The sequence below is a fragment of the Ochlerotatus camptorhynchus genome, unplaced genomic scaffold (genome assembly GCF_037179485.1).
Source record: "Ochlerotatus camptorhynchus isolate MF236.1 unplaced genomic scaffold, CSIRO-AGI_Acam_v1.1 ptg000213l, whole genome shotgun sequence".
NCBI lineage: Eukaryota > Metazoa > Arthropoda > Insecta > Diptera > Culicidae > Ochlerotatus > Ochlerotatus camptorhynchus.
In genome coordinates, this window is record NW_027040703.1 from 4,061,182 (window position 1) to 4,073,601 (window position 12,420).

The 12,420-nt window shown below is 41.5% G+C and overlaps 2 protein-coding genes across 2 annotated transcripts in view; one reads left to right on the forward strand and one right to left on the reverse strand.

Annotated features, from left to right (window-relative positions):
- The window catches only part of Snx16 (sorting nexin 16), a 122,848-nt gene that overhangs the window by 93,765 nt on the left and 16,663 nt on the right, over nucleotides 1-12,420 (reverse strand). The gene's annotated exons all lie outside the window — the stretch shown is intronic.
- The window catches only part of Cds (CDP-diacylglycerol synthase), a 61,076-nt gene that overhangs the window by 12,257 nt on the left and 36,399 nt on the right, over nucleotides 1-12,420 (forward strand). The window contains exons 2-3 of the mRNA XM_065224684.1: nucleotides 879-1,003; nucleotides 11,030-11,126. Coding sequence (XP_065080756.1) covers nucleotides 879-1,003; nucleotides 11,030-11,126 — 222 coding nt within the window. The remainder of the gene's footprint in view (nucleotides 1-878; nucleotides 1,004-11,029; nucleotides 11,127-12,420) is intronic.

Consider the following 12,420-nt stretch of genomic DNA (forward strand, 5'->3'; position numbering starts at 1 on the left):
TTTAATTTTCACTTCAGAGCAATTTTTCATCATCTACTCTAATATCTAATTTTTTTCTGCCGGATAAAAAAGGATAATGAGAACTGTCAGAAGTATTATTTTTTTGCAATGTCAAAGGTAATTTATTATGCATAAATTTTTATCAGTTTTATGTCTCTATCAGCTTAATCGCTTTGCTAAGAACATTTTTAAAATGTTTAATTCATAAACTATTAACACAGATTTTCTGGACAAAAAATAAGATGAAAAGATTTTTTGGTTAAAAAAAACAAAGATTTGCTTTTGGCAACTCTGGTCGTACTTGACTTTGTTGTTTACTCCACCAACGGCTTTCCTACCGTTGAGAGCGCGATTACTAATCAGGTATGTCAGCCGATGGCGATAATAGCAATAACACAACTGATAAAAATGCCGGCCGGTTTCTCACGCCATCTGGTTTAAAATATCGGCACATGTGGCGATTGCCTCGAGTTGAAGATTATGGGTAAGACGATCGCACCATCTCACATTGCATGCTACCTTCTTCTAATACTTAGCGAACAAGATCTGGTGATTTATTTTCGAACCGCATGCGTACGGATGATTTCATTGTGCATGAACGACAGCGTGATTGGGTACAAAGTCGAAGCGATTTCAGGTTGGCATTTACTTGAATGTGTCGCCCAGTATAGCTAGGAAAACCGCATTCACTTATTCATTGTTTACGCCCCGTGTCGCTCTGTCGAGGGGACGCCAATTGATGTAGACACATCGGTTGGCGTCGGTGTCATTGGGTTCAATTCGACTATTGTCACGTTCAATTTCAATCACTGTACCTACTACTGACTGTGCCTGGCGAACTAAACGACGTATGTTTGCATTTCATTTTCATTTCGCAGATCGATTCAGAAGAGGAAAAGCTACCTGACGAAAAGCATGTCGACAGGTTGGCCAAAACGCTACCCCAAGGAACGAACAAAACACCGGAGGTACTCGGTCATGCACTCAGTGGACTACCGGACAGGTAAGATCGAATATGTCTTTGTTTGTTTGTCTCTGGACTTAGGTATTTATCTTCAAAGTTTATATATAGCTTTGGCAATCAACGAGCTGTATTATCTCTGTACCTAATTGATTATGTGTTTAAGGCCATGTCGATTTTGTGCATTTTGTATAATTAGCAAAAGCACATAGTGACAAAAGGTGACAAAATCTGCCTAAAAAAAATCCTCTGAGATTTTTTTTTTCGATTGTATGGAAAATAATCACTTTTTGAAATACAGTAATACAGTAAGCGTCCCGTAACCTGACTTTTTACCTGTGCACCAACTTTCAAAACCAGATTGTGCGTGACAGCTTAGTTTTCAAGACTTGACCCATTAGAATAAATTTTGCTTCTATCTTTGACAATACAGCAGAAGCTGTAGTAGGTCACTTTTTAGTGACTAGGTCACTATTTTTAAGTCAGTCTCTAAAAAGTCACTTTTTGCACCAAAAAGTCATTAAAGTCACTATTTCCATAAAAATAGTTACTTAAGTCACTTTTTCCCATGTGAACAACATTATCACAAATTTTAAATTGAGTACTTGGCACTTAGGAAGTCTACAGTAGAAATATGCATATCTGTTTAAAAATAAACAATTGTTACCAGGGTGACCGGAAAAAAATCAAGGAAACACCGTGCAAAAAACTGCGAAAAACCTTGAATTTCGAGGACAAATCAGGGGAAATAAACTTACAAAAATACATAATGAACCTAGGAAACTTTTCAAGGATACTGGTCGGTGCTTGATTTTCAGAAGTCCTTTAAAAATTATCTAGAAATTTTAATAAAATTTCCAAAGAAAATTTTAAGAAAAATTCAAAGGAATTCTAGGGATGTCACCAAAATATTTCAGGGAAGAATACCAAACTACACACTATGAAATTTAGGTGCTCTGAGGGCCAATTTGTTCACCTCCGCTTAAATATTAAACCAGGTTTAACCATATAGTTTGAACTGGATTAAGGCTTAAGGAGGAGAAAAAATCGACACATACCAGCATCACTTTTGATATTAAATAATTAGAACGCAAAATTCAGCTCCAAAACAATGTTTGGATGAATGCCCTCCCCTTGGCTAGTTTTTAACCTGGACGTTGGTCGGTGGGCCTCATCTTATGCTTCATAGTGGAGCGTTGGAGACGGTTGGTTTAGGTCCGGCATCGTTGGCTCAAGCCGTGACAGAATAGCGTCATGAGCATGCGATGAGGATTACTGAGCTTCCCCTCTCTGATGAACCATTGCATAAGAGAACCAAAGTTCTAGCCTGAACTGATAGTATCACACTTGCTACTCCTTTATTTGAAAGCCGCGTTGTAGTACGCTTACGTATAGGCACTGACGTTGGGTGCGATACTGGCGGGTTTTTTCCGCAAATCACTCTTATTTTATTTATTTTTACGCAGATAGATTTATTTGGGCTTGCAAGGGAATTATACTATTGAAATATTTCAGAAAGTGCCCAACAGTGCTCCTTTTATTTGCGTGACAAGCTTTCATTGTTGTTTTTATTGAAGCATTACTCAGGGAACAGTGTTGAACACCATTTTTGTACATGGTATTGTAAGTAATCTTATATGTGCTTCATTTTGATTTGCGATAAGTGTTTGAACTATGGCTCGGGATTTCCACTGTGGCGTGCTTCTATTGTGACATATTCATACGTAATTTTGTGGGACGACTTAGTGGAAACGTGTGAGTGTAGTTGGAGCATATACCCTGTATAATTTAAAAATCAGCTAGGAAACTAATTTCAAAGTGAAGCATTTTAGTCACTTGAAGGTGTCATCTGGGTCGATCTAAGATATAATAAATATAGATCAAAGTCAAAGTCAAAATTACTTGAAACACGTTAAATTTTAGATTACATAGCGGTTTAGGTACTTAATAAAGCATGAGTTATGATTGATTAGGTAAATTAAAGATTGCAATTATTTATTAATTATGATTATTATGAGATATCATAATCATCAAACGAACAATAAGAAAATTTAGACAGCCTAATAACATTAAGTAGATTAACAAAAGAGTTAGGATGCGGGGGGTCCGCTTAGGGAGGCAACTAGCCTTTTCATATATTGTCTGTTTATTTTGATGGTTGCTTTAAAATATCAATTTGGTATATATGTGAAAGGATAAATCAGTGGGAGATAGATTTTCGGTTTCTTTACATTTGCAACACAAATCTAGTACTATGTGTCATTTCCTCAAAACCCCCCAATAACCGACCTCTTCAATCCCTTCCTTTTTCCATGGCGCTCAAGTGGTCCGGATAGACTATTCAGCCATTACCCTTCTTTTATCCTCGGCTTTGGATTGACTTGCGCTCCCATTGCCCCACCAAACGCTGCAAAATGAAAATGAAAAAGTATTTGGACTGGTCTCACCATGTTAATATCATCCTCCAATCCATGGGCTCCGTAGTTTTGTTTTTATCAATGGAAGGATCTGTAACAAGCCTGATTTCTATTGCACTTGCTCATACACATCCTCTTTAGTACCATAATGGATCCTCCTCTCCCGGTTTTTAAAAACACTTTTGCGTATATGACTTTACCAACTAGTGAACACAGGATATGGTGGTAACACGTGACATTATTGGAAACCTTTACTTAAATTCAACGGCCCTAAGGGAAAATTCTTACCGAAGCAAAAACGTGACAGCCAAATCGAAAATCAACCGCTCTCGAGCAGAGCCTACTGCCACTTCATCCATTTACATGTTTTATAAATGGTGACTTCAAACTTATGATCGGGAGTGCATATAATTTCTAGGTTAATTTCCTGTATGTTTTTGTCTTCAAGCGCATCAAAGAGGGGGGTTAGGGTACCAACACCCTCCCACCCAGAATTTTGAGGCAAATATATAAAATTATCTTTTTATACAAAATGTGTTCCAACCAGGGGTTGAAACAGTTGACTTTTTTTTTTACTACACTCGCTTCGTTTTCGTGCGCGACAGTCTGTTTGTATTAGTGCACTCGTACTCTACTGTCGTCTCTCTCACACAGCACAAACGGTAAAATAACATTCGAGCGAAAAGAAAATTATCAAATAGCTATCATATGACATGTGTGATTTCGTTCTAATTCCTCAATTTTGTGTAAAATAAACCATTTCTGATCAGAAATGTTATTACTAGGAAATCATTGCCTGCTATTTTCAAAATTCACACAAGCACAACATCAGCAGCTCTTTATTAAGAAAAAACTAAAATACATACATTCGTGAGGGTCTTCGGCGACAGTGTCATATGACATTTTAGTTTGGTACTGTACTATGATAGTTCGTTTTGCAAATGTCGGAGGCAAAAGAAGTCGATTATCACAGAAAATGTGTCGACTACCGTGACCGCTTACAAGACTGATTCCAACTATTACACTTTTCGTTCAATCCTATTGCATAAAAAATATCGATGAAAATTTCGTTTGTTCATGATTCCCCGATGAAAATTTTCTGTAGTAGAAGAAAAATGCAGGGGAAAGTTTTTTCTTTTAAACCGTAAATATTTTGGAATGCTGATTTTTAGCGTTTTATTCATTGTAAAGAACACCGTGGAATTATTTGAGCTGAAATGAATTCACTTATGAACTTGTGTACAACTAAAAAATATCCATAACCATTTAATTTTTATATTTTGATTTACCCCTGAAAGTTTTCTCCAGAAATTTTATCCATCTGCTCCAAGCAGTGTCATCTGCTAGGCTGAAAACCTCTTGAATAAAGAAAAAAGAGTCATCCGACTTCTCCAGAATTTTTGTTTTCAATTTTTTCCGATTTCTTTCGACTTTCTTCAGGAGTTCTTGTAACTGCTTCCGGAAGTTTCTTCTAATTTCTTTTGAAAGATTCTTCAGTCATTCCTGGAAAGTTTTTCTGTATTCCGCTGAAAGTGTCTTAAGGGGGGAAATACAAGTAACACGTCAAAAACTCGACGATTTTCGGATTTTTTTGTGAGCAAATGAAACAACGCAAACGTTTGGGGTTTTTTGCATTTTTTTTACTTACTTAAGGGTCCTATGCACCACCAGCGGTGCAAAGGGTCAACGTGAAAGACTTCCATCCTGGGCGGCTGTTCGCTTTTGTCTTGACCTGGATCCAGGTCAGATTCCTATCGACTTGCTTAATTTCTTTATTGAGGCTCCGCCGCCATGAGCCCCTGGGTCTGCCTCTGCTGCGATGTCCTGCCGGATTCCAATCCAGCGCTTGCTTGCAGATTTCGTTTCCGCCCCGTCGAAGTGTGTGGCCGACCCACCTCCACTTTCGCTCTCGAATTTCTGTTGCTATCGGCTTCTGATGACATCGACGATGGAGCTCGGCATTCGAGATCCAGTTGTGAGGCCACCAGGCACGAATTATATACCGCAGGCATCGGTTGATGAAGACCTGCAGCTTTTGAGTGTTCTCCGCTGATACACACCACGTCTCGCTGGCGTATAACAACGCAGATTTCACGTTCGTGTTGAAAATTCGGATTTTGGTGCGTTGACTTATCTGGTTGGATCTCCATACGTTTCGTAAACTTGCAAAGGCAGCCCTAGCCTTCTTGATTCGTGCACCTACGTCGCTCTTGGTCCCGCCGTCCGACGCTATTTGGCTGCCAAGATATTGGAAACTTTTGACCTTCTCCACTGCTTGCCCCGCTACCGTAAAGTTGGAAGGGTTGCCCGTGTTGATATCCAACGATTTGGTCTTCTTGACGTTGATGGTGAGACCCGCCGCAGAGGAGCGTTCGGCTGCATATCAGAGCGCCGTTGTGCTAGTAGAGCAACATCATCAGCCAAATCGAAGTCGTTGAGATGCTCCATGGTGATAGGCTGCCAAAGCAGCCCACGGTTCGGTACACGGTCAATTGCACCTACCATGATCTCGTCGATTACGATGAGAAACAGTAGCGGTGATAGTATACATCCTTGTCTCACACCAGCGACTACCCGGATAGGGTCGGACAAGGCTCCGTTATGCAGAACTCTGCACGTGAAAGCCTCATACTGCGCTTCGATGAGGTTGACGATTTTATCCGGGACTCCCTTGGGTCTCAGGGCGCCCCACAGATTCTCGTGATTGAGACGGTCGAAAGCTTTTTCGTAGTCAATGAATACCAAATAAAGGGACTCTTGGAATTCATTGATCTGCTCCAGAATGATGCGGAGCGTGACAATATGGTCCACACAAGATCTTCCGGCACGGAATCCTGCCTGCTGCCGTTGGAGAGTCGCGTCGATCTTCTCCTGTATCCGATTCAGGATAACTTTGCACAGAACTTTGAGAACAATACACAGTAACATGATGCCTCGCCAATTGTCACACACAGTCAGATCCCCCTTCTTTGGGACCTTCACTAAGATGCCCTGCATCCAGTCGGCCGGAAAAGTCGCGGTGTCCCAGATATTACAGAATAGTTGATGCAACATTTGTGCGGATAGCATGGGGTCCGCTTTGAGCATCTCTGCTGATATGCGATCGAACCCTGGAGCCTTTTGTGCTTCGGATGGCTGCTTCAATCTCCTGCAGTGATGGGGCCTTGGAATTGACGCGAGTGATGCGCCGCACCCTAGGCGGATCATGCCGAGATGTTGATGGCTGGTTGGCCGTTGAAACTTGAAGAAGTTGTTCGAAGTGCTCAAACCAGCATTTCAGCTGGTCAGTGGGGTCGGTAAGCAATTGTCCAGTCGTGTTCTTCACTGGCATCCTCGGGTTCATCATTGCTCCACTCAGGCGTCGTGAGATATCGCGCTCGCTTGTCCCGTCTGCAAGAGCGCTTGACTTCCTTCTCTAGAACCGAGTACCGTTGACGGACTTCGTTCTTGGCTCCTCTGGTTCTCGCCCGCTCTATCGCGACTTTTGCTTCTCTACGCTCCTCAATCTTCCGTCAGGTTTCATCTGTGATCCTCCTCTGGGTGCGCAGCTCACCCAAGTTGTTCTCGCTTATTTCTATAAAGGCATTCTTGATGGCCGTCCATTGTTCTTCTACGCTACCACCTTCTGGAACGTCCGCAGCTCGAGTCTCAAGTTCTTCAACAAAAGATCTTTTTACCGCTGGATCTTCAAGTCGGCGTCCCGTCGCTGGATCCGCGCCATGTGTAGGCGGATTTCGCCGATTAGAAGGTGATGGTCTGACGCGATGTCGGCCCTTCGTTTATTCCGGACATCAAGAAGGCTCCGTCTCCATTTTCGGCTGATGCAGATGTGGTCGATCTGATTTTCGGTATGTCCATCACGGGAAACCCACGTGACTTTGTGCACTGGCCGATGGGGGAAGAGCGAGCTCGCGATCACCATTTCGTTATTGCCACAAAATTCTGCAAACAGCTCACCGTTCTCGCTCATTTCGCCGAGACCATGGCGTCTCATAGTCCGTGTTGTCGGAGCCGATCTTCGCATTGAAGTCGCCAGTGTAGATCTTGATGTCACCCTTTGGAACCTTATCCACGACGGCATTCAGTTGACTGTAAAAATTCTCCTTGTCCTGTAGCTCGGCAGCATCGGTTGGCGCATAACATTGGATTATGGTAAGGTTACGAACCCGTGTTCTAAATCTGGCAACGATTATCCTCTTATTAACAGGCTCCCAGTCTTTTGTGATCATATGACTCTTGGAGGCGTGAGGTAGGAACTTGTGAGGACCGGAGCTAGGTATATCGCTCCTTCCAGATTGTCACTCACCATTTTGTAGCCCGTTTTTTGCATTAAATTGCTTAAATCTTCCTCTACATTTGAGATTTTTTTCATTGGTGTGTGACCTCTGTGGCTCCTTGGGGTCACATCGGAAGAAGGTCGCCTCCGGTGGGGATTGGTAATTGGCAGGCGTTCTAGAGATCTGAAAAATGGACAAAACTTACTTTTATCAATTGGACCTTATTCAATAAAGATTTTTGTTCTATGCAAACCTCTAAAACCGAAAAAAAAGAGCAAAAAAAAACGATTTAAAAATTTAGAAAAAAATATCTGAAAAAAAAGTTAATTGTTCACTGTTGTTTTTCCACTTTAGGCAGACCTGAAAATTATTTATTGTTAATTTTTTTCATGATATCAGTGGTTCACATAGAGTAAAAATCTATTTGGAAAACACCGTTTCGAGAAAAACGCATTTAAAGTTTTGGGTTGTGTAAAAACATGATTTCTGGAACTTACGGTTAATCGGCGATACCGGGGCCATAGATCACTCCTTCCTCGCGCTCGTAGATTTTTTTTAAAAAATATTAAAGTAAAATATAAAAAATCGATAAAAAATTTTTTTTTACTTGTATTTCCCCCCTTAAAACTAGTCCCGGAATTTGATACTGAGGTTTCTTTAAACTTTCCTCTCAAGTTTCAAGCATCTCTCCGTGGAAGCTTGTTCCAGTTTTATTAGAATGTTGTTATGACTTCCACCGGAAGATTCCTGCAACTTCTCCTGGAAGTTTATTCCGTTTTTTTTTTTTTTAGATTTGCTCTGAAAGATTCTTCTGACTGACACCGGACAGTTCTAACGATTTCTGCTGGAAGCTCCTTCCGATTTTCTCCAGAGGTCCTGCAGACTTGCCCCAGAAGTATCTGCCATTTTCCCGGAAAAATGTATATTTTACAGAGTTGGTTGGAAATGCTAACATGAAGCTTTAGTGTGATGATTTATTAGCTAGAGAATGATCTTTAGAAGAATGTAGGTGGATAGTTCCGTTAGAGTACGGCACTATCCACCTACATTCTTCTAAAGATCATTCTCTAGCTAATAAATCATCACACTAAAGCTTCATGTTAGCATTTCCAACCAACTCTGAAAATCGTTAACTTCGCGTATGAAGTAACATAAAAAACACTTTGAATGTATATTTTACAATTCTATAGGGAATCGTGATTTTTTGTGAAATTAGCGGATTTTTATTCCCAGGATGTCACTGGCATTTAACAAAAAAAAAAAAAACTAAATTTTTCTAAACCACGTCATTTTTACGTTGCCAGTCTCCTTGATATGTTGTCTTCAATTAAATTAACACCATTCAAGTTTGAAGTCCGGCTTGGGAGAAAAACATCGACAAATAAATTGTAGTAGGGGAAATGACGGCTTCGGCATGCCAGACTATTTTCGGCAACCCAAATTGAAACACTATTTTCACTGGATTTTCTTACGAAAACACTTCGCTGAATGCATGCAAACGATTCTTTATGCTTTCAGCTTCAATTTACTATATTTTTACCACTGAGAAAAAGCAATCTAGCAAGGTTTTCTTGAAATGAAACACACGCACTACAAATTGTAGCTGATTTCGAGTTGCCGATAATAGAACAGCAGATTTACATGCAGTTCAAATGGAACGGTTGCCGAAGAAAAACTGGTTGCCGATAATACTCGCTCTCACTAGAGAAGATTGGAGCTTTGTAAAAGCGTTTCAAAACAGTTTTTGACAATTCTTTCGACTGAAATTGTTAGAGCAGCTGGCAGCAAAAGATTGTAAACAAACCAATACTGCATATGTGTGCGTTCCTTAGAGAAAAAGGCTATAGAAAGAAGGTCGCTGCTTAGGCTGCCGAGAATACGTAAATTCCCCTATTTTATTTTGCAATGAAATGGGAGTATGCAATACATTTTTGTTTGGTGAGCTTCTCATATTATATATTTATCTACCGTAAAGTCGATCCATAACAACAACCTCACGGTATGGTTGGTTTCAGCTTTCGTTGTGTGACTTAACACATATTATAAGTGTATGTGCTTCTAGAAAGCAAGCTCCACGATTTGAACAACCAGCCGTTACGATACGAACTTCACCGTCCGAAAAGGTATTCAATTACCACATTAATCGACCTTAATGACGGTGTTGCATTACCTGTTGCTTCTACTCGGCAGCACACTACCCCTAGCAAATGCACGCGAGCCAACTTCCCTTTGGGTGGCATTGAAGGAACTAGTTGAACGTTTAGCGCTTGAAAATAAGCGTGAATTTTGAATATTAGAAAATTACTCAGTCATCGGCAGCTGGCTAACAACTGCATATTAATCAGATCTAGACTTGGTTTCAGAGTGTTCACTCGGCTGTCGACAAAAGCAGGCCACTCTCGATGTGTGCTACGCGATCGTCTGTTTACTCGGCAGCAACCATTGTGTGGTCCTCCTCATTGTTCTTCATCAGCAGTTCTTTCGGTCGATGCGTTGTCGACTTTGGAAAGCAACCGTTTCGTGATGAGTGTGTGAGTGCTGACCACGTTTTGCATCCATTGCTGCAATGGACGCGCTCTGACCCTCGTTGGCGTACAACAATTTGCCATACAATGAAACTACTGGAAGCGGCTCCAGTTCTGATGGAGGAGGCTTTTTGGATAGCGGAAGATAAAGTGTTTATTGTGTTGTACCTTTTGACTATAGCTTTAAGATGTATTGTATAGTGACCATGAATCCTCGGCTCTGTTAAGTTAATTCGGTTGAGCCTTATCAAATAAATTAATATACAAAAAAAAAAAAAGACTTGGTTTCAAAGCTGACCGTGAACTTGACCATCAGTGCCGTCAGTTATTCAGTGCACCTTTGCGATTTGACCTTTGGTTGAACTCTATCGGTATTAGTAGTTGTCTACGTCATATTCCATCGGTAATCCTCGGCGAGTGAAAGCGAGTAATTTTTCCATTCATTGTGGCACCTCCCACGGAGAAAAGATGGTTTAAATTTAGAACCATCCCCAATGATGCGCCGCTTTAGTCGACCTACCGCCAACAACATGCCGATTGCGTTGCTGCCTGGCACTTGTTTGGAGAAGGTAAACATCACTCCCATAGTAGTCTCAGTCCCGTGGAGGTCGTTGTATGTCGTGTCGATGAAATGGAGACGACGAACACACAGGGTGCTGACTTTGATTAAGACATAATTTGTCATTTTAGGAAAAGCTACTGCTGGGTTAATCTTTATTGATGGGGTTCGAGATACAATTTTGATGGGGTTTTTCCTCTGGTTGGCTATGGGAAGATTGATTTAAAAAAAATGATTTCTGCTAGATGTTTCGATGCCATTTAATACTGTGTCCTGTTGTATCATTTCAGATGGAAGAATTGGGTGATAAGAGGCATCTTCACATTTATCATGATCAGTGGATTTTGTCTTATCATCTACGGTGGTCCACTGGCGCTAATGATTACGGTAAGTACGTAGGCAGCACAGCTTTTCGATAGAAAACTCAATTAAATAAGTCCTTCAAACGAAAAATACGCAAGTCACTGTACGTTACGTTAGGTGGGACAATCGTTCTATGTGATGCTTTTTAGAACCTGTTTAAAATAGGAATAGATTGTCGATTGATTGGTTTTGTTGTGAGTGGCTGATGTGTGTGTGTTTGTTTTTTTTTTATAGTTAGGAGAAGCCTTCAGCTGACCTGTTCCCTCTCCCCTCAGCGAAAAGTTGGAACCTAGTATTTTCGGCCCACTAGGCACTTGTTGCCGTCTGAAGTTTTCTTCCGAATGTTTTTGGGTATTTTCCAGCAACAACCAGTATGATGTCGTCCGCATATACAAAAATGAAAACACGGCTTCATAGCCGCTAAGAATAGTGTAACTGCCAGAACGGAGACTTGTGGCACATCCGTTTCCTCAGGAACTGTTTTACTTTTCGTGTTTCCTATGGCCACCTGGATCGTTCTATTGATAAAAAAAAGTTTTGGATGGAACTGAGAACGTGACCAGACAGGTCCCATTCTTGCAGCTTCTTTAGTACTCCAGGACTCCAAGCACGATTAAATGCTTTGGAGACATCTAGAATGGCAACGTCGACATGCAAGTTGTCTCTTAGAGCATCGTCGAGGACCTGTCCCATAAATGTACGTTCCTGTACCGAACCCCTGTCGGAAATCATTTGTCTATGATCTAGTTGACCCGAGCTGCTGTTCACCATGGAGGTGCGGTTCAAAACGGCGTCTGTTCTCCATGTTAGAAGTGGCTGATCACCGTCCTAGTGCCAGCGTGGGACTCTAAACAGAGCTGTACACGATGGTCCCCCGGCGAGACAGGGGGTTGGGGCAGGTCCAACACGCCGCCCTGGAAAAAAAACATAAAGTTGCAAATACTGAAGAAAGAAATACGGATCGGAACAGTCGGCACAGACTTACGTGATGAAATAAGAACTACGATTGGAAACTCGGAACATGAAACTGCAAATCGCTCGGCTTTGCTGGACGGGACAAAAGGAATGGAAAAGCGGGCATCGAGCGGCTACTTTCTACCAGAACTGTGGCACCACCAACGAGCTGGGAACCGGCTTTGTAGTGCTGGATAAGATGCGCCAACGCGTGATTGGTTGGCAGCCGATCAACGCAAGGATGTGCAAGTTGAGGATTAAGGGCCGTTACTTCAACTACAGCATCATCAACGTGTACTGCCCATACGAAGGGAGACCCGACGACGAGAAAGAAGCGTTCTATGCGCAGCTGGAGCAGGTGTAC